The following is a 21,701-nucleotide window of genomic DNA, read 5'->3' on the forward strand; positions in this document are numbered from 1 at the left end:
TTATGCAAAATGGCCCAGTTCAGAATTACATATTACTGGATTATAGTTAGTGATGCATTCATGTTTTCACCACTTTAATGTTGCAGCTGGTAAAGGTGGAGATAATTTCAAATACTTTTTATGCTGCTTGGTAGTTTAATGTATAATAATAACTGATATTGGAATGATTGATTATTCAATTTATCAAACAAAATGACCATTTATGAAGATTTACTGCTTTTCTCTGTTTCACATCATTGACACGTGTCCCTTCTGCATGGCTGCATTTGTCTGTGGAGTCAATCATACTGACATAACAACTTTTCTTTTTCAATCAACTAATCAATTATTAGAATATTATTATATTATTATATTCTGTAGCTGAAAAGAAGAGCGAGAAACACACAAACATGGAAGCACTCAGTCAGCCGGCTGAAAGTTGACCAATATGAACATTTATTTCTGGAAAGAAGTTACAAATCGTTTCCAAAGAGTTTCTACTCAGATTATAAGATATGTTAATCTGATTTTACTTTCTTTTTCAGATACAGTCGTTGTAGCAAGGTACTGTTTTTTTTAATCCTCTATTCTGTTTTCCTACTGACAGACTGAAGACTGGTGGACTAAAGGATGCTGCGCTATGACTGATGTGCCTCAAACCAGGACAGAGCACTTCATCAGGTACACTTTGTTCATTTGACAGCAACACGAGAGGAGGAGGAGGAGCAGCGAGGTGATGATGATGATGATGATGATGACGACGATGATGATATCACAAATTTGATTGATTTGGAGTCACAAATGAGACGTGACCAGACAGACATGGAGACATGAGTCTGAAAACAAGATGAAATGTTTTAAACTTGAAAATGTGACGTGATCAATAACGACTGACAGCAGAAGAAATGTTTGACATTTGAGGAAAAACAGCTTGAAGGCAAAGATTGTTTATTCGTCTCTTACTTTTATTTATTTTCATTTAGCTTTTGAGCGTCTTTTAAGGACGAAAAGGCAAAAAAACAAACTGTAGCTAGTGTGAGGCTGCAGAGCTGCAGTGACGCCTCAGTTCATCGAATAGTCGACTGACTGAAATAAATAAATCTGTAATCTGTTTTGATGACCCGATAATCGTTTAGACATTTTTCAGGCAAAGGCACCGAACGTTTGCAGGTTCCAGCTCCTCAAATCTGAGGATCTGCTGCTTCTCTTTGTCACATCTGACAGTAAAGAACAGATCTGATTTGACTTTTGGATTGTTGATCCAACAAAACGAGACATTTTTCTCTTTTTTTGACATTTTATTCACTGAGAAAATTTTGTTGATGCATTTATTGAATTTCTTGAAAACATTTTTCGCTGTCAAACATTTTCCCGCTTTGAAAACAAAAGGTGAAACATGAAGTCCACAGTGAAACACACGCCGTCTCACCACGTTAACCTGGGACATGTCCACCAGCTCCACAGAGCTGCTGGAGGTTTAGGAGAGCGCGGCCTCAGACGGCTGCAAGTCAAACGACACCAGCTCCCTCCTTTAAATCGTACCGACTACGCTCTCTGAAGACTTCAGATGACTGCACAAAGCGACGATCACGCCACGCTGGAAGAAAGGCCGCTCTCCAAACATCCAATCATGAGCCACGTGCAGCGCCGCCGAGGTGGACGGGACAGATGGACGAGGACGAAACGAGGACAGAAGACAAAGGACAATCTGAAAACAACTCACGACCAAAGTCTTGTCATAATAAATAAACCTACTTCTGTTACTGCATAGCTCGGTGAAAGCAATACTTGAGAAAATAAATAATTTAAATACGCGGCTGACAAACAGAACTGCATCAGTGTGTCTTCTAGCCCTTTTCACAGTTGGCTCATGGAAAAAACGGGAAAAATAAATATCAAGAGAGGACACATGAGGACAGACACGCCGAGGCCGCCAATCAGCTGACATGAAGCTGACTGCAAAAGGACAGGAAGCATCCCAACGCTGGCCGCTCATTGGTGGACATGAAGCCTCTGAACGCTGGCCGCTCATTGGTGGACATGAAGCCTCTGAACGCTGGCCGCTCATTGGTGGACATGAAGCCTCTGAACGCTGGCCGCTCATTGGTGGACATGAAGCCTCTGAACGCTGGCCGCTCATTGGTGGACATGAAGCCTCTGAACGCTGGCCGCTCATTGGTGGACATGAAGCCTCTGAACGCTGGCCGCTCATTGGTGGACATGAAGCCTCTGAACGCTGGCTGCTCATTGGCAGCTTGCAGCAGCTTCGACTGAAAACACTCCACCTGGTTTTTACATGGCTAACATGAGACGTGCAGACCAGTTTGAAGCTCCCTGAACGACGGGCCTCGAGCAACAAGCACTCGCACCAAAAGATCCAAACTCAAGAGACGGAATCTGAACGGAAATAAAATCTAGAACAAAGACAAATTTAATGCAAACTTGCTGTTCACCATCATTTTATGGGTTTCTTTTCACTCTTTGGTAACGTTTCTGTGACTGAAACTTTCCACTCGGACAGAACGTGCGGCCTGACGTGGTCACTTCAGGGCTGTCATCACGGCACTGCTGTCAGTCACCCCCTCCTGAACAGGCGGCGCTCGTCGGGCCGAAACGAGGCTGTGACAGAGTGAATCAGCAAAGCTCACAGGAATTAAAGAGACACGGAAACGTTCCTGCACGAGTCCCAAAGGTTCTCAAACGTCTGAACTGGCTGCATGAGCAGGAAGTGAGCGAATGTGTGGAGTTCCAGCTGCTGAAGGTCAGCTTTAACAGCCGAGAGCCACAGCAGAACCGATGAAGAGCAGGGAATGACGATGAGGAGACGAAGCACGGCGCGCAGACACGCTCAGACAACGACCTTTGACCCCTGCCACCATCTTCAAATGACATCATCGCTAATGAAGAATGAACCCTCGTGTACCATGTAGTGTTTTTCCTCTCACACTCACTCTCTCTCTCACACACACACACACACACACACACACACACACACACACACACACACACACACACACACACACACACACACACACACACACACACACACACACACACACACACACACACACACACACACACACACACACACACACACTCTCTCTGATGGGGGGGGGCACAGAAAGACGCGGTGATGTTCGGTGAACATGAGCACAGTATGGTGGATATCTGGAGTAAAGAGCAGAATCTGGACTAAAGGCGGGAACGCACTGGAAGCGAAATCTGAGTTTATGGACGAAGAATCTGACAGTTTCCAGCTGGCAGCAGATTGAAGCGTTAGCATGAGTAACGGCACGCGATGGCGTCTGTTCGCTGGTCTCTACGCTCTGCGGCGTCTGTTTGGAGGCTATGAGACGAGCTACACCACAGCGTACAGTGTTCAGTCTGTTTACCTGACTGTGAGCTTTAAGCCGCTGCTCCGGGTCTCGTGGGGCATTTTTGGATAGTTTGAAACAGCTGCAGTCTTCACTAAACTGTTGGTCAAAAAGAGCAGCTGGACTAATGGTTACAGGACGTTTGTTTGCCTTTAAATACACAAAAGGACGCCACGCAATGTGTGATTCAGGTTTGTGTGCCTGAAATAAAATCAGCGGGTCGGTCTGAGCCGCTTCCAGTGCGTTCCTGCAGTCAGTCTGACTGGACAGCCTAAATACAGTAGGTGAGTAGTAGAGTAGCAAACTGACCACAGTCCAAACATAAACCAGCAGAATTCAACTTTTTTTTTCTCCTCACAAATAATTTTCTTTAATTTTCTGAGAAAGCTAATTCTGAAAATGTTCGAGCTGACTGTTGAGGCGTGACGTCTCGCCACGCCGCGCTTCGATAAGAACAGCAATCTATGGCCCGGCCATCTTTTCCTCGTCTTAGGAAAGCGCTGGTCTCTAGTTTAAAAGCCCGCTCGCCGGCCGCGTCGCCCGCCTGTAAACACCCGACCTCCCAGCGCGACGCTTCGGTCCTTGAACAGTGAATTCCCATTTCTATAAAAAGGAGGCTTGTTGAGGAGCAGACCTCAGCTGCAGCGTCTCACGTGCTCCAGCACGTACTCTGGGAAGTGCAAACTGCACACCTGCAGACCGTCCAGTTTGCAAGGCATCCTGGGATACTCGTCCTCCTTCCACTTGTTCTCGTCGGGGTCGAAGGTGAGGATGGAGTCACTGTAGTGGCCGTTGTAACACAGGCCGCCCAGCACCATGATCTGCCTGTCCAACACTGCCACCCCGTGGCCGCTGCGCCCGATGGGCATGGAGGCCAGGATGGTCCACTCGTCGGTGTCGGGGTCGTACACCTCGGTGGACGGGCAGCCCTGCGACTCGAAGGAAGCGCGCAGGATTACGCACACGCCTCCGAACACGTACAGCTTCCCGTTGTGAGAGATCATCTTGTGGAAGCAGCGGGCGTAGTTCATTTTGGATTTGTTCTCCCAGCAGCTGGCGTGCGTGCCGGGCAGCAGCGGGCCTCGGCCGGCGCGCGTCCTGTGTGCGTCCGACCCGCCCGAGCTCCCTCCTCCTCCGCCTCCCGCCTCCCGCCCTGGATCGAACACGCACACCTGTTTGGAGGTGGAGGAGGAGGTGATGCCGCCGGTGATGTACAGTTTACCGTTGAGGACCGTCCCCTCGTGGCCGTACTTGTTTACAGGATACGGGTCCACGAATTCCCAACGGTCCTCTGTGATGTCATAGCGCTCCGTGGAATAGAAGGTCTCGTCTCGCGTGCGGCCCGCCACGGCGTAAATAAACTTCCCAATGACGCCGACAGCGAACTCTGACCTGCAAACAACAAACAGCGTGAACACAGATCAATAAATGAGTAACGTGAAGTGAGTCTGAAAATCATGTGACCCGCAGAGCTTCAGGCTCCTCTCACCTGGGCACAGACATGTCGGCCATGCGCAGCCACGAGTTCTGCCGCGGGTCGTAGCGGTAGACTTTGGAGGAGGCGTGAAACTCCCCGTCGGGCCCCAGCTCCTCTCCACCCAGCAGGAAGGCGAAGTTGTTAACGATCGCCAGGCAGTCCGGTCGCAGCGGCACCTGAGGTCCCTCCAGCTCCCACCACACCTGAGGGATTAAAACACGAGTTCACACTGTGTGCAGAAATCAGACGGACGATGTGTGTGAGAGTGTGTGTGAGAGTGTGTGTGTGAGTGTGTGTGTGTGTGCGTCCTCATGGTCAGTGACAAAGCAGCTGTGTGTTGCTCAAAGACACTTCAGCAGGATGAAAGCTGAAGCTAATCTTGTAACTTCTAAGCGCTGTGCATGCATCCCGGCCGTGCAGCGTGAGAGCCGACGGGCGGAGAGACGGGCGGAGAGACGGGCGGACACCTTCGGGCGCTGCAGCAGCAGGATCTTGCTGTTGACCATGCTGTGACCGATCATTCCCCTGAAGACGGCGGTCTGCGGGCGGACGGAGCGGATCCGGTTGGAGCGCGTCTCCACCAGAGGCTGCTGGTTGACATCGTGGAAGTAGCTGAGCGCCTGGTCCACCTCCTGCCTCAGCTGTCTGGAGTAACGGTAAAACTCCGACGTCTTCACCTGTGACGAGGAGGAGGAGGACAGAGGACGGAGAGAGTGTGCAGAGCGTTACCCTCAGACGTCTCCATCCAAAGAGGACGTCTGTCACAAAGCAGAACTGACCTTCTCGAAGATGTTGGCGGGAGTCATGAGACAGAAGCGGATGGACTGCACGATGGTGTCCGTGTGCCTCCACCGCCGCCGGTCGTGTCGCAGCCACGCCTGGACCGCTTCGTACAGCTCGATTTCCGGGAAGCGACTCAGAGCGTCGCTGTTCAGGTACGCCTGGCTCAGACAAAGAGAAGGAAGAGGGACAGAGACTGAATTTAGAAAACTTCAGCAGTGTGTGAGGTGGGGGTGTGTGATGCCGGACGCCGCCGCGGTTTACAGCTACTGCCGCACACACTGCAACCCCACCTGCAGTCGCTCCAGGCCGAGGTAGGACAGGAAGTCAGGCCGGCTCATGAGGGGCACAAAGTTGTCGAGGAGGAAGTTGTCGAGCTGCTCCTGGACGCCCTCCACGCCCACGCTGAAGTCCTCCAGGAGGCGCATGACCTCGGCACAGTTCTCCAGACAGATTTTGGCCAACAGGAAGGAGCAGCAGAACTCCACCGCCTCCGTCAGCTGGACATACATGGCCGCCTGTCAGGACACAGCGAGAGAGGAGGCAGGTGTGAGAGCCTGTTTCAACAGAACAGCGAGTATAAACACTGCTGACGGCGGTCACCTGCAGGATCTCTTGGACGGTGGGCATGCTGAGCTCCAGCGAGCCGTAGTACATGAATCGGAGAATGTGGCCGAACCCAGCGGCTGTCAGCCCCTTCATGTGGATCTTATCCTGGTCCCTCTCCCTCATGTCTGCTGTGAACATGACCCGGAAGTAGTCGCTCTGGGTGGCCAGAAGCGCCTTGTGGGCCTGCAGGAGGACGGACACGCCGGTGAAGTTCACCTGTTTCTCACTCATTCCCTCGGCTCACTCAGGGCTCGCCGTCGTGTCGCTTTATGCAACTCACTAAACAAAAGTGATCTGAATGGCTGAATAAATAACAGGTCATAGAAATAAAACTTATTTATCTCTGACTGAAATCACGTTCCAGTGTACAGTCATCCACCAGCTCCACCTGTGTACCTGGAAGTGGTGCTCCTCTATCAGCAGCGTGACATCCAGCAGCAGGCGCTCCTCGTAAAGCGCCCGGAAGCCCGACGACACACTCCCATCGTGCACCTGGGACAGGTACACCTCCACATCTGCCCCCGACATAACACACCTGGAGGCAGGGAGGAGAGCAAAGCGCAGGAGCGGGTGGAGGGTGGAGGGTGGAGGCAGGGTGATGCAGAAAAACATCACATGTTAGAACAGAGCTGTCAGGTCACGACCCTGAAGAGAAGTGAAGTGTGGACATAAAGTAGAATTAACAAGCAGGCACAGCACTGCCAGGAAACACTGTGTGTGTGTGTGTGTGTGTGTGTGTGTGTGTGTGTGTGTGTGTGTGTGTGTGTGTGTGTGTGTGTGTGTGTGTGTGTGTGTGTGTGTGTGTGTGTGTGCTAAGTCTGCGACTGGAAGGGCATTGGATAGGACGTTCAGCATTAAAAGCTCAGCACTTCAGCTGCTGCATCCTAACAAGCCGTTACTCTTTCAAAGCCAGACGTGTGTGTGTGTTTGAGCGCTGACACGCTGGGAAACACCCACAATGGGGGGGAGGGGGGGGACCCTTCAAAAGAGCATCTCACATGTCATCACATCCGTTTCTTCAGCATGACAACACACACACACACACACACACACACACACACACACACACACACACACACACACACACACACACACACACACACACACACACACACACACACAAACCACAAGGAACAACATGCGCGCGCACACAGACTAAAGTTGTATTTAATTTTACCTCCATTCTGCACACAAGAGCACAACACACACACACACACACACACACACACACACACACACACACACACACACACACACACACAGTCACTCATTAAGAATGCAAATGAAAACAAACACAAACACACACACCGCACACTCACCTCTGATTGGCCACGGGCATGTCAGAGGGGGTTGTCCGAGCCAATCAGAGGACAGTGCCCCTTGTGTCCAGTGGATGCTAACAATGTCCCTTTTCTGAGCGTCAATCACCTGGACGACAAAGCCAACACGAGCGCCACGTTAAAGCATGAACGTCTGCAGGAGCAAAGTGCAGAGAGCCACACGAGGACTCTGCATGTTCACACCACGGCCAAAAGTGTGTGGACAGCCATGTGTCACCGCTCAACAGCTCGTGTCCACATAGTTTTGGCCTGGTTGTCATTTCTCGCATTTTAATACAAAACTTAAGTGCAGTGAAATTAGTGTCGAATGCAGGAAAATTCATCATGGCTGCCTGGCCAGTCGGCTGATTAACATCACTGAGATGAAATGACTGTTAGATGACGTCTGAATGAAGTCACTGGATTATTCCACATCTTCACAGCTTCACTGTCAGTGCCGATAACATTGTACTCAACCAGCAGATTACTGGGAACACTGGGAGATATCCAGAAACACGAACGCAACAGGAGAAAAACCAGCAGCTTGGACAAACTTATTTGGAAGAAAAACAAAGAGCGGTGGTAAAATTAGTCCCCAAAGCGTCTGCTGTCAACAGACGGTTCCCAGAAGTCTGCGGTTCCTCCAGCTGGTACAACGTTATCAGAGCAGACAGGAAGGACGAGCAAAAGCCGTCATCTGCCCTGTGAGGGCAGAGCAGGGGGGCGGGAGGGGTGAAGGGTCAGATGGATGCTGAGCTAACAGTGACAGGAGGAGGTCTGCTCAGGTTTAACATGCAGTGCTGCAGAATAAAGAAACGGTACCTTCTGGAGCCCGGGCGAACAATCACAGGCTTTGACGGCTGAGCGCTAGGGGGCCGCTCGCATTTCCTGTGTTTATGTTTCCCTGGTTCTGACAGAGGAGACAAGAAAACGCCGCACAGGTCAGTGGAGGAGGAGCCGAGAGGACAACACCACAACGCCATCGAATGTCCCACGACACATTCAGGGGCTCAAACTGTGTCACAGCACACAAGTGCAAATATCAGCTGTGATGCAGACATGTCACACACTGAGGCAGGTATGCACGCACACACACACATAAGAGAGTGACTTCCTTGTTCCTCAGTGGTGCTGCAATGCATGATTTTAAAAGGTTATAAACAGACTAAACATGCAAGAGCTGCAGCTAACCACCGCTTTCACATTTGTCCAACCAACAGTCCAAAACTGTTCGATTAGACCATCAGACATGAGGAGAAGACCCGCACATTCGAGGACCTGAAACCAGGTTCTTGGCTTTTGAAACGATGAAGTGATCATCAAATTGTTAATTAATTTTATTATTGACCTTCACTCATTCAGAAGCAGCTTCATTGTCTCAGCTCCAGATATTTTACCTGATCAACATCCAAACGATGCAAAAGTTTCAACGTACGCTGACACGATCAAACAGAGAAAAGCAACAAGTATTTATGAGCTGAAACCAAAAAAATGTTTGTTTGTCTACAATCATGCGTCAATTAAAATAATGATTCTCTATTGAAAAATCTTTTTAAATCAACTAACTGACTGGGGTTCAATCCCTCGGCAGCTCGTCTGGGTATCAAACTATCACAGAGTTATGTTAAATTGAAAGAGGTGTTCAGTGTCACAACAGAACGAAAACTTCAGACACACTCTGGACATTCAGCTAAATCTCGCATCGGGCTCTGACCTCACCTGAGTGTGCTCTGCTCACAACAACAACAACAACAACAACAACAACAACAACAACAACAGGTAGTCAGTCTGTCTCTGCAGCCGAGCTCACCTGTCAATAAGCTTCACTCCCTCAGTGCTTCAGTCACCTCACGGCTAGCAGCTAAGCTAGTTTCACCCAGTGAAGAAGCGTAGTTTACGCTATGTGACTCGTTATGAATGGAGTTTTTTTAATGGTGTCAGTCACATTTCAGTCATGACAAACAGGGAGCAGAGAAGAAGAAGAAGCGTTGGGGAGGCAGGCATGGCAGTGCTAAAGGCAAAGCTAACGTTAGCATAAGAAGAGGTAACCGTCTGACTAACTCGTAACTTCGCATCACACTGACACGAGCAGCGCCGCGGTGGGTCAGAGCAGCTAGCCTGTTACCTTCTTCAGTTTTCAATACAACAGCGACAAAAAGTACACCACGGGCACCTGACATGCTAAGATTAGAGCCCAAAAACAAAGGCTAAGGCTACAGATAACGGTGCACACACAACTCTGGCATCCGAAGATGAAGGCGATGGTGTTAGCTAGCTAAGCGTCCGGATTATGTGTAAGAAGTAAAAACAGTGACCGCGGTATTCTACCCTGAAGCGAGCGACCAGAGCGGCCAAATCAGCTGTCACGATTTTCAGCAGTGGTGACAGGAGATACGGGGGATCCGACACTGATCGATCGGGGTAACAGTTTTAGCTTAGCTGCTAAAATCCAGCCGTCTCACCTCGGCGGTGCGAATCCCCACAACCCCTCTTCGACCAGGCAGCTCTGGCTCCTTCGGACATGAAGTTGCGGGTTCGATGCCGGAATCAAGAAAGCGGACGGCAGCGATGTACTGCCATGTTATCGTCCATCTGCCAGACGAAGAGACCCCCCACTCGGCTCTAAATTAAACGGGTAACAAACCACAGCAGTCCACAGGCTTTGCGGACGCCATTTTCTGCACTGGCGTCATTTCCCTTTTGGGCGGAACTGAAGGGCGTTGTGCGGTGCAGCAAAGATTGTATATCGAAAAGATGTATCACTCTCAACCGAGATTCAGTTCTACGATTCTCAAAATGTGCAGCACATTTCATTCATTTCATTTTAAAAAGCTCGTCATTATTCAGTTAAAACCAGTGACGTGGCTGAAAATATATTATATAAAATAAAATATACAAAATATAATCAACAAATTAATTCTGATGTACTGTTAGATGATAAGATAATAGTTTATTAATCCTTTGGTAAAATTCACAGCCTGCCTAGCCTCTTGTACATGTAGTAAAAATAAGTCCCACCTTTACCAGCTGCAACATTTAAATGATGTTACACATTAAGGCATCAGTACAGTAATAGTAATTCAATCATGTAATAAACATTATTCTGATCGGACTATTCTGCATTTTTTTATTTTTATTTTTTTGCCTCCATAATTTCACAGTTTTGAATGCAGGGGTATTCCTATGCTGTGGCATTTCTAATTTTACTCAAGCAAAAAAAAAAAAAAAAAAAATAGTTCTTCCACCACCGTTTAAAACTTTCAACTAACATAAGGCAATGCGACAAATTTTAGCAAGTGACACAACAACAAACGTAGGGACAGTTATTCCACTATGCCAGGATTTGTCTCGGAAAACACATCACAGAACTACAAACCACTTAAGAGCGCAACAAAAAAGAGAAGCCCGTTGATGGCGTCAATTAACAGCGACGGACAAGACCACATGGATAAGAACATATTTATTAACTTTTTTAGAAGGTAAAGCTTAGTCAAAGCCCGTGCCCAGTTCGATGACACACAGATTTCAACTGCATACAAACAGCAGCAGTTTGTGGTCATTACATCAAATTTATTTTACAGAAAGACATAAATTGCATCAGCCGCTCTGAAAGGACCCCTTTGCTTTTGATTTAGAGGAAACACGCGAGTTGCAAACCACGTCTCTGTAATTTGTTAGCGAGAAGCAAATATGTAACAGGCGTCTTATTCCAAACATATGTGATTGTCTAATAGCACGGAAAAAAATAAAGAGCCTTTGATGTAATAATTGATTGTTGGAAATGAGAAACTAGTTTTTTATGATCAGGCATTCGTCCGAGCCGCCTCCTTCATTCCCTTTTCATTCAAGATGGCGGGTGACGAGTCTGGTACAACGCTTGGTCAGCCTCACTTGGCTAGACAAGACCTTACTTCTTTGGTAAGTGTCGATTTAACTGATTTTATAGATTTGTAATTTTATGTCGGTGGCTGTCGGCGTGTCGCGTCGCCAAAACGGTGACACATAAGGTGGAAATTCTTCACGTTAACGATCGCCGGTGCTGCGTCGCCACCACCCGGCACATGACGACAGGCCCAGCAGGCGGACAGCTAAAACACCCGCTTGACTTCTAAGAAAGATCAGCGTTGGTCTCAATTTTATCGACATTTAAAAATGAGATTAACGTTTGAATGTCTAATGAGCGTTTCAGCGCTGTAGTAAGTTAAGAAGTAAGTCGCCACCTTTGTTCTGCGTCAGTAATGTAACCTGAGCCCTGTTTGTTACGGATGTGAGCATCATTTGCTATGTCAAAGTAAAAACTAGAAACATTTCAGTGGGTTTCGTAACGGTGATGGAGGCACAAGGCAACAATCAACTTCAACAACAGCACAGTCAGTTTATGACATATGTGGATATCGGTTGGTGCCGTTGTTTGTCAGGATTTGGACCCTCGGGGACCCTTTGTGTTTTCGTTTTAATCCGTGGACACTAAAGTAACTTCATTGATAGACATGAGACAGACAGTATGCTGAGCCAGAATTTTTGCCACGTTTATGTGACAGTTAACCAAATGTCCAAAAGAAACAGACTGTGTTTTTCATGAAACGTTCATATGCGGCTGTTTCTGTCTGATGGTCCACTTCATGTGTTTGCAGAGTCAGTGTGGGACAGTGTTTGCATGTTTGTACAATGGCAGCCCCCCCTTTGTGTCTCCGGGACTAAAGAGAGGGATTCACGTCAGATGATGGGCTGTTTTTCAGCGTGTGATGAGTCTAATGTGAGTTTTTCTCTCGGCAGGATGTGTCTACGCTGACGCCTCTCTCTCCAGAGATCATCAGCAGACAGGCCACCATCAACATTGGTGAGGGAACCAGGATAAACGGATCAGATTTTGGGCCTTTCATTGCACTCTTTTGAAGTTTGGACCTGACGAATGAGGGCTGCCTGTTTTGACCTCTGTCTTCCTGTCTCGTAGGCACCATCGGCCATGTGGCCCATGGGAAGTCCACAGTAGTGAAAGCCATTTCAGGCGTCCACACTGTCAGGTTCAAGAACGAGCTGGAGAGGAACATCACCATCAAGCTAGGATATGCTAACGCTAAGGTAAGGTGTCTATTCCTCCGTATTAACGCACAAAACTAGATTTTTCTCTCTAAGACGATCAGCCATCATTCCCGTAAGATGGAATGTGTTCAAAGTGACATTTCCATGTTTTCCCTCTACGAAATGCCGTAGGTCTATAAGCTGGACGACCCCAGCTGTCCCAGGCCGGAGTGCTACAGGTCGTGTGGCAGCAGCACTCCTGATGAGTTCCCCTCAGACATCCCCGGCACCAAGGGCAACTTCAAACTGGTCAGGTAGGACTGAAGCGAGGCGGCGCCCGTGTCCCAGAAGCACTGATGGAGCCTTTTCAGTTTGGAGTTTCAGCTGTAAAACTCTTCGTCTTTGATGCGTCAGTGGCAGTTTTCTTTTCTGTCTCACAGACATGTCTCGTTTGTGGACTGTCCTGGTCACGACATTTTGATGGCAACCATGTTGAACGGAGCCGCCGTCATGGATGCAGCCCTCCTGCTTATTGGTGAGACTGTCCTTCCTTCACTGCCACCAGCAGGACAAGCTTTGACTCGTTCTGTGTGTTACTTGCGTCTGATTGTTGGTCTTCCCTCTGTCCTCCAGCGGGTAACGAGTCGTGTCCTCAGCCCCAGACGTCAGAGCACCTGGCAGCCATAGAGATCATGAAGCTGAAGCACATCCTCATCCTGCAGAACAAGATCGACCTGGTGAAGGAGAGTCAGGCCAAAGAGCAGTACGAGCAGATCCTCGCCTTCGTTCAGGGTGAGCCGTCACGAGCCTCGAGTGTTTCCAGCTAGAAGAATGTCACATGAAGCTCCTTTCAGAGAAACAGCACTCACACCAACATATGGCCAAATAAGTGTCACACAGAGAAAACTACAGCGTTTTGAAGCCTGCAGGCGAGACTGTTTTCATGACGTCAGCATGAAGTTCAGGTGCTGAAACGGTCGCAGTGATCAGTGATCACCACTTTAAACACATCACACCTGAAGAGCCACTTCTTCAGAATGAAGGAGCAGGTTCAGGCTGCTTCTTCAGCGTCTCCACTTCAAGCTCGTCACTCTTCAGGTCACTTCGGTTCCTCTGAATCTCTGGTGACGTGACCTGATGTCATGCGTTTTCTCCTGCAGGCACAGTGGCAGAGGGCGCTCCCATCATTCCTATCTCAGCACAGCTGAAGTACAACATCGAGGTGGTTTGCGAGTACATCGTCAAAAAGATCCCAGTGCCCGTCAGAGACTTCACCTCCGAGCCCAGACTCATCGGTAAGAACACACAGGTTCCTCCTCCTCACCTGCTGCGAACTCTCTGCGTCTGCTGTCGTTTGTTGATCTTTCACCTTTGTTGTCGTTCGCTTTTGACTTTCTGCTTCGAAGCCTTTAATGAAGCTCTTTGGGTAGATTTGAGTCCCTGTGAACGCCTTCTGTGCTTCAGTCATCAGATCTTTTGACGTGAACAAGCCCGGCTGTGAGGTGGATGATTTGAAAGGAGGCGTGGCAGGTGGAAGTATCCTGAAGGGTGTGCTCAAGGTGAGATTTGCTTGAACAGACAAAACTGAGATTCACGGTTCAAAGTGCAGCTTTGAAGCGACAGACGCTCAGAAAAGCGTCACAGCTGCTCCGTTCAGACTCCACCAGTGAAGTCACGTTTCCCTCCTCCTCCTCCTCCTCCTCCTCCTCCTCCTCCTCCTCCTCCTCCTCCTCCCTGTGTGACCTCAGGTGGGTCAGGAGATCGAGGTGCGGCCAGGTATCGTGTCCAAAGACCAGGAGGGAAAGCTGATGTGCAAACCCATCTTCTCCAAAATCGTCTCTTTGTTTGCTGAGCACAACGACCTGCAGTACGCTGCTCCTGGAGGCCTGATCGGTACGTCCACACTCGCACGGTTAATCCAGATTCATCCCTCTGTGTGACTGAGCTGATACTCACCATAAACCAGCAAAAAGCTGAATGAACGATCTGTGTGCCTGCAGGCGTGGGCACCAAGATCGACCCGACGCTGTGCCGGGCGGATCGTATGGTCGGCCAGGTGCTGGGCGCCGTCGGAGCGCTGCCAGAGATCTTCACCGAGCTGGAAATCTCCTACTTCCTGCTCAGAAGGCTGCTGGGAGTCCGCACAGAGGGAGACAAGAAGGCTGCCAAGGTGAGACGTGCATCATGGGAAGTTCTGACGCTGAGCAGAGTTTGAGCTGAAGCCGGAGGGATGGAGCAGAAGCAGCAGTGAAGCCTGAACGGTCTCACGACGGCCTCCTCTGTCTCTTCCTGTCTGCAGGTCCAGAAGCTGTCGAAGAACGAGGTGCTGATGGTGAACATCGGCTCGCTGTCGACGGGCGGCCGCGTCAGCGCCGTCAAGGCTGATCTGGCCAAGATCGTCCTGACCAACCCCGTGTGCACAGAGGTGGGAGAGAAGATCGCTCTGAGCCGCCGCGTGGAGAAACACTGGCGGTAAGAAACCCCCGCCGTGAGGCCGCTGCCGTGGACACCGTTTGTTTTACTGCACTTGTTTACAAATGGCTGCTGACTTGTTTATTTTTTGTTGATTTGTTTCCTCGTCAGCTGTTAAAAGCACAAACAACACTTTTCACCTTTCTAATTGGCTCCTATTCTCCTTCTTCCTGTCAGTCTGATTGGATGGGGACAGATCAGGAGGGGTGTGACCATCACGCCCACAGTGGACGATGACTGAGGACAAAAGGAGGGACGTCACCGTAGCAACGCTCCCGTCAGCTGGGCGCGATCGCAGCCATCATACTCTGCTTGGATTTTTTTTGTTTTTTTTTTTCCACATGGAGGGAGGAAGCGGACAGAACGGGACATGTCGGCGGTTTAAAGGCGCCTCCTCCCTCCGCTCCTCTTCCTCAGCAGCGACAGGTCGGCGCAGTGTTTACTGCAGGTGGAGGAGAGGAGGAGAGGAGGCGCTTTAGACTATCCCATAATCCTCCACTGTGAGACAGCGGAGGCCCAGTCAGTGCAGACTGTCCACAGATTTCACATCCAATAAAACCAGTTTGAAAGAAACGCCTTCGTCTTTGACGTTTTTCACCATCGAGACAAACAGCTGCAGACAAAACTTTAAAAGCTGAGAAGGATTTAGAGCTAAACGAGTTGGTTGGTCGATTAACTGACAGAAAAACAAAACCTCGTGATGATCGGTTTATTGTTTCAGTAAATGTTTACTTCACTCCAGCTTCTCAGACGCTGGAAACACTGATGACAGCGTTTTACTATTTTCTGACATTTTCTGGACCTACAGAGGCTTCAGAGATTTTGGGCAAACATCTTTTTTTTTTTTTTACATGATTTCTGATCTGGATCAAACACCTGATGGATTATTATAGAAAAGAATTACTAGTTGTGGAAATCCAGTTTGTTGTATTGAATCTCAGTTTATGTTATTTTGTCTATTTCTAATTATTTTCCCACATTATTATTTCTATATTTTCCCATATTAAGTATCTACGCTCAGTGTCCAGTTTATTAGGTACACCCAGCTGAAGTCTGATACATCAGCACAGAGTTTAACAACCGAAGTGAAAAATCTCAGTAAAACTGTCACTAATGGAAAAAAATAAATAAAACATTCATGCTTTAAACACAATGAACATCAATATTTATGATCCAGTAACATCTTGAAATCTGCAGAATGTGTACTTTTACTTTTGGTACTTTAAGTATGTTTTGATGCTTTTTGTACTTGGAGTAAAATTTGAAAAGTAAGGCCGTTTACTTGTAACTGAGTATTTGTACACGGTGGTACTACTGTTAGTACTTCTTCCAGTAGCAGAGTTTCCGCAGAGAAAATGAGTCCTCGGGCGCAGCGACGCCGGCGTTTACTCAAGGTGTTGTCGCATTTCCGGGATGATCCACCTGACGAGCACGAGACGTGACGTCATCCCGGTGTTCCACTAAGACCCGGACCAAGCGCGAGCGTCTTAAAGTAAAGAAGAAGAGATTTTTGGAGCCGCAGACACGATCGAGTTAATCCTGAGAGTGAGAGCAGGTGATCGATCACCTGATCTTTATGATCTCCTCATGATCTCCAGACAGAGTGACCGTGAACGCACCGCGGGGACGACACACTCACAGAAAGTCGAGTTTTAGTTTTCATTCATCTTTTCTTTCAGTCACCAGCGTTTGTGTTGGAGCTGAGCTCTTTAACCCACATGGAGGCTGCAGGTGAGAATCAAAGCATCCTGCAGAGATTTCACTGCTCAGTACTTCCTCTGGACGAGTACTGTCAGGGATGAAGTACATTTACTGCAGTGCTGTGTACTCCCGCTCCACTTCATCACAGAGGGACGAAATCTATTTTAATTCACCACGTTTATCTGACAGCTTTAGTTACTTTACAAACAAAGACTTTTACAGCCAAAGTTCATCAAACATGATGTTTTATTCCAGCTGAATCAGTAATCGATCAGTCAACTGACAGAAAATTAACTTTCAGCTTCTCAGACCTTTGAATGATTTCAGTGTATGTTGATGGGACTTAATGTCTTTTTTATGGGTTGATTCATGGAGGATCTAGTAATTAAGGGACTCCAAAAGGCTCAAACTAATGACTAATTTAATGAATTCACCTAATTATCAACCGTTCCTGAATTTCTGCCGACTTCCTTTACAATTAGATTTCTAATAATGAGGGAGAGGATTTACATTTTACATTGTGATTATTATTCTGAAAGATTTCCTGTTTCCTCTCCTCAGTTTTAATGAACTTTGATTCACGACACAGTCCTCCTGTTTTTATTTGCTTTGTCCTGTTTTCATCTTCATCTCGTCTCTTTCCTGTGACGCCGTCGCACCTCATTCCTCCTCCAGGGATCAATAAAGTCTTTTCTTACACGTTGGTCAAACAATCTCAAACATCTTATTTCCCAAGAAGCAAATGGTCTCAGGGTCAGGGCTCGTTTGTCAGACTTCACGTGCAGTTAATGGAGCTTTTCCCAATAATTAAACATTTATAAAAGAGACTCCAGGAAGGAACCTTTGAAAAGCCTTGAACTCTAGTGTTTGTGGTTAATTCATGTCATTTAAAGGAGAAATTAAGCTCATTTAACTGATAATATAATGCGTTTTGTTTCATAGTGTCAGTTCATTCAAATTGTGAAACCATTCTCTGCCTCTCATTGGTCAGATGGTCAGCGGGGGCGGGACGGCGGCGGTCAGAGGCGTTCCCCTCTGGAGGTCATCATGAGCCAGATCCGCAGGAACCGCACGGTCTCGGACAGGAAGCCGTTGGGACGTTTCCTGTCCTGGACCTCAGACCGGACGGGGACCCCCGAGGACGGCGAGTCGGAGGGCCGGGAGGAGAGAGGACGCAGCTCGGGTGGTGTTTCCCAGCAGTCACGGCGGCCGCGTTTCCGTCTCAGATCAAAATCCAAATGAGTTTACATGAGAGGGAGAGTCGCTACTCTTTAAAATAGACTTAAACCCGCCATGTTTGTGAAAATGAACTCCAGAAAGATGAAGAGGACAAAGCTCCCACATGAAGAGCTTCAGAGGTCAAAGGTCAAAGAGCATGCGTGACAGGTGTTTGTGTTTCAGGTGCCGCCGAGGCAGCGGAGGGCGAGCGGGCCGTCGGCTGGGGTCGAGTGTGCGCTGTCCTGCAGAGGCTGGGGAAGAAGGCGGACAGCCGCAGCCTGAACGTGGCTCACTGTGACCTCACTGCGACGGACCTGCTGGAGCTCGGTGGCTGCAGATTCTGTTTGACTTCTGCTTCTTCGCTTCTTTGTGTTTGTCGTCTCAGACGTTCACGGCGCTGCCATCAGCGTCTGCTGAATCGTCACTCTCTTCCTCTTCTCGTGCCCTCAGCGACGCTGCTCCAGTTCCTCCCTCGGCTGGAGGAGGTGGACGTCTCCTGGAACGAGCTGATTGGCGGATGTCTGAGAGCGTTGACCTCTCACCTCCAGCACGTGGACGGGATCAGAGCGCTGAGGCTGTGCAGCTGTAGGCTGAGTGCTGATGACATCACGGCGCTGGGTGGGTCACGATTTCATGATTTCTGTTCTGATTAAAAGCTTCAAGCTGCACACAGAAAACATGTGACAACACGCTGAATGTTGAGTTTTGAGGAGTCTGAACAGTCTGACATGTTGCAGACGATCAGTCGACTAACTCCTGAAACGTTTGAAAGTCAGTAAATGACTGATTATTTTCTGAATAAACGGTCATCCGTGTGTTCATGTAGGCGAAGCTCTCGTCTGCGTGCCTCTCTTAGAGATCCTCGACTTGTCCTGGAACAGTGGCGTCGGGGGCGGTGCTTTGCAAGGCCTGCTGGGTAAACTTCAGCCGCCGCTGATGGAGCTTCACCTGGTGGCGTGCCAGCTCACTGCAGCTGATGCTACTGCGCTGGGTACTGACTCTAACTCATATGAACTGACTTTCAGGAGCTTTGTAGAGGAGGCAGCCTCCTGTGTCAGATACTCATCTCCTACATTTCCCATAATGCCAGTGGAGAACACTCACAGCACATGTACATGTCATACTGATTGTCCTCTCAGGAGGAATGCTGTCCACCCTCCACAGACTCTGCGTGCTGGACGTGTCCTGTAACCCTCAGCTCACACAGGAAGTTGATGCCGGCGGCTTCAGAGAAATGGCGTCCTCTCTGTCCCACGCTGCCTCCCTCACGACGCTTCGACTACAGGCCTGCAGTCTGACAGCGGACAGCCTCGACGCTCTCGGTAAGGTCGACTCAGAGGTGAGAGGCTCGGTCAGTTTGCTTTAGGCTGACACAGACGCACGACAGAGACACTGTTTCCTGCTGATGCAGTTTGAGTTTCGGTGAATCGAGGCTGAAAAAGGAAAATTCCAAAAATTGTTTTTCTTTTGTTTTCATTCATTTATCCAGTGTTCTTCATGTTTTCAGTTTGACATACAACAGCTGCCCAGGAGGGTCCTGATCAGATGCCCAGAGCAGCTGAACTGGCTCTGCTGGGTGCAAAGCTTCCTGCTCACCTTAATGGTCTGATAAACATCCCCCCCCCCCCCCCCCCGCAGGTGGTTCGCTCCGCCGCCTCCCCTCAGTGCGAGAGTTGGACCTGTCCTGTAACAAAAGTCTGGCTGGAGGACTGAGCCGCCTCACCCTCCACCTGGCTCACCTCACACACCTGGAGAGCCTCGACCTTCACCTGTGCTGTCTCACACACGCTGACCTGGAAGCCCTGAGTGAGTGAGTGAGTGAGTGAGTGAGTGAGTGAGTGAGTGAGTGAGTGAGTGAGTGTGTGTGTGTGTGTGTGTGTGTGTGTGTGTGTGTGTGTGTGTGTGTGTCTGTAAACTCTGAACTGATATGAATGAGTGTGCTGTGAGCATCAGCAGGTACCTGCAGTGGTCATGTGACTCATTGTCTCCAGTCCAGGTGCTTCCCTCTCTGACGGCGCTGACTGAGCTCGACGTGTCATCCAATAAGGAGGCAGGGGGCGTGGTCCGCTCGCTGGTCGCCGCCCTCCCTCAGACGCAGATGAGGCGTCTGCCGCTCAACAGCTGCAGCCTGAGCGAGGAGTCCTTCACTGCTGTCGGTACGCACACACGACGACTGATGCTGCAACAGCCGGGACTGAGTGTACTGAGGCTGCTACTACTGTGAATACTTAAAGTGTGGGGTAGATGTATTCAGTGGTACTTTACTTAAGTGGAAATACCACAGTATTTTATTTTTTCTGTGTGTGTGTCAGCTCTGGCCGTGCCGTACCTGCGCAGCGTGGATGTTTCCTGGTGTAAAGTGGTTGGTGGTCGCTCAGCGCTGCTCCTGGATGCTTTGCAGCCGTCAGTCATCCTGGAGCTCCGCCTCAGCAGCTGTGACCTCACCACGGACGACCTGCGTCACCTAGGTATTACACACACACACACACACACACACACACACACACACACACACACACACACACACACACACAGGGTTTTTATATCAAAATACAACAAAGCATACATTTAGCTGCATTTAAAGTTAAATAAAAACTTCTTCCAGAGGCCTTTGTTATGAAAGAAGCACAGTAACAGTAAAATAGTAAAATTACTGGTGGCTGAATTCCATTTAGCTGCTTCAGTTTCAGGCCGGTTTCTCAAATACAGACTTTGAAGTAACACTCATACTCACAGAGACACGAGAAGAATAAATCAGTCTTCGGCAGCACAAATGACAGATGTGGAGCATTTGTTTGGGCCAGATGTTCCAGATGTGACTGCAGTGATTTCAAATACTTTATTTCTTAATTGGGCCTTAGCGATGCTTCATGAGTCAGCTGACCATCAGCTGATTTTCACACTCAGTGATCACTTTTACAGGACAAAAGAAAAGAAATATAACAGCAGAAAGTAGGAAAAAGATTTTGAAGTCGGTAATTTCTCTAAAACTTCTCAGTGACTAAAAAACAGATTCTATACAACAGCAGTTCTCAGAATCCCGTCCAGCCTCTGATTAATTCTGCTGATCACTGCTGATCAGTAATCATTGATCGGTCCTCCGTCTTCGTCCTGAGCAGCTGCAGTGTGTGGACGCGGCTGTCTGTCCTCTCTGCGGGTGCTGGATCTGTCCTACAACGGCTCGGTGGGGGACGACGGCTGGTCGGCCCTGTTCGCAGCAGGAGGCCTGGGCTCGCTGGAGGATGTCGACCTCAGCCTCCGACCTTCGACCTCCGCCCCCCGCTCGGCCTGGCTGCCGGCGCTGCTCGCCGCTCTGCCTCGACTCCCCGCGCTGACTCACCTGGCGGCGCAGCGGTGGGCGATCGGCTCTCGGGACAGACAGCAGCTGAGCCGCTGCCTGAGAGAGAGGAAGGTCCTGCTGGAGTGGGATCCGCCACAGAAAGACGCAGCGTCATCATTCAAGGCGACCAATCAGGAGAGCTCAGAGGAGAATCGTCCTGAGGAGTAGTGACTGAAAACTGAGCTTCAAGCAGACACGACGAGTCACTGGAGCTTTTCTGATGTTATGATCAAAGATTTTTTAAATTAAACAAACTGATGTCACTGAAAGTCCTGACGCAGTTTTATCAAATGTGATGAATTCAGAAACACTAATGGACGTCCAGCATGCACACGTTACCTTCACAAGCTTAAGTCTTTGCAGTTTACATGACGCACACTAAACATTTGAGTGTAAATAAGACGTTTTGA

General features: G+C 49.0%; 3 protein-coding genes across 8 annotated transcripts; 2 read left to right on the plus strand and 1 right to left on the minus strand.

The window, feature by feature from the left end:
- Positions 1-412: 412 nt before the first annotated feature.
- On the minus strand, positions 413-20,045 carry klhl15 (kelch-like family member 15). 5 transcript variants are annotated; one of them, XM_070985855.1, is made up of 10 exons: positions 19,912-20,045; positions 8,361-8,448; positions 7,539-7,647; positions 6,616-6,754; positions 6,214-6,402; positions 5,904-6,128; positions 5,610-5,771; positions 5,298-5,507; positions 4,843-5,033; positions 413-4,745 (listed from the first exon to the last, which is right to left on the minus strand). In XM_070985855.1, the coding sequence occupies exons 3-10, from the start codon at positions 7,556-7,558 to the stop codon at positions 3,989-3,991; spliced, it is 1,893 nt and encodes a 630-aa protein (XP_070841956.1). In that variant the 5' UTR covers positions 7,559-7,647; positions 8,361-8,448; positions 19,912-20,045; the 3' UTR covers positions 413-3,988. The 5 variants fall into 5 exon arrangements, with proteins under 5 accessions (XP_070841956.1, XP_070841955.1, XP_070841957.1 ...); XM_070985854.1 differs by lacking the exon at positions 19,912-20,045 and adding an exon at positions 10,001-10,223; XM_070985856.1 differs by lacking the exon at positions 19,912-20,045 and adding an exon at positions 10,001-10,019 and having other exon boundaries at positions 7,539-7,692.
- eif2s3 (eukaryotic translation initiation factor 2, subunit 3 gamma) lies at positions 11,380-16,177 on the plus strand. Of its 2 annotated transcripts, XR_011603295.1 has the most exons (13): positions 11,381-11,456; positions 12,315-12,378; positions 12,493-12,620; positions 12,753-12,874; positions 13,001-13,095; positions 13,194-13,352; positions 13,721-13,855; positions 14,025-14,119; positions 14,309-14,453; positions 14,561-14,730; positions 14,860-15,032; positions 15,210-15,408; positions 15,503-16,177. XR_011603295.1 is itself a non-coding variant. In XM_070986435.1 (12 exons), exons 1-12 carry the CDS (start codon positions 11,388-11,390, stop codon positions 15,271-15,273), a joined length of 1,419 nt encoding a protein of 472 aa, XP_070842536.1. In that variant the 5' UTR covers positions 11,380-11,387; the 3' UTR covers positions 15,274-16,177. The 2 variants fall into 2 exon arrangements, 1 of the variants encoding a protein (XP_070842536.1); XM_070986435.1 differs by having other exon boundaries at positions 11,380-11,456; positions 15,210-16,177.
- On the plus strand, positions 16,751-21,459 carry lrrc31 (leucine rich repeat containing 31). Its single transcript, XM_070985757.1, has 10 exons — positions 16,751-16,763; positions 17,725-17,916; positions 18,135-18,278; positions 18,402-18,569; positions 18,778-18,942; positions 19,091-19,273; positions 19,590-19,757; positions 19,943-20,107; positions 20,264-20,419; positions 21,071-21,459. Exons 1-10 carry the CDS (start codon positions 16,751-16,753, stop codon positions 21,457-21,459), a joined length of 1,743 nt encoding a protein of 580 aa, XP_070841858.1.
- Positions 21,460-21,701: the final 242 nt, after the last annotated feature.

The sequence above is a fragment of the Chaetodon trifascialis genome, chromosome 18 (assembly GCF_039877785.1).
Source record: "Chaetodon trifascialis isolate fChaTrf1 chromosome 18, fChaTrf1.hap1, whole genome shotgun sequence".
NCBI lineage: Eukaryota > Metazoa > Chordata > Actinopteri > Chaetodontiformes > Chaetodontidae > Chaetodon > Chaetodon trifascialis.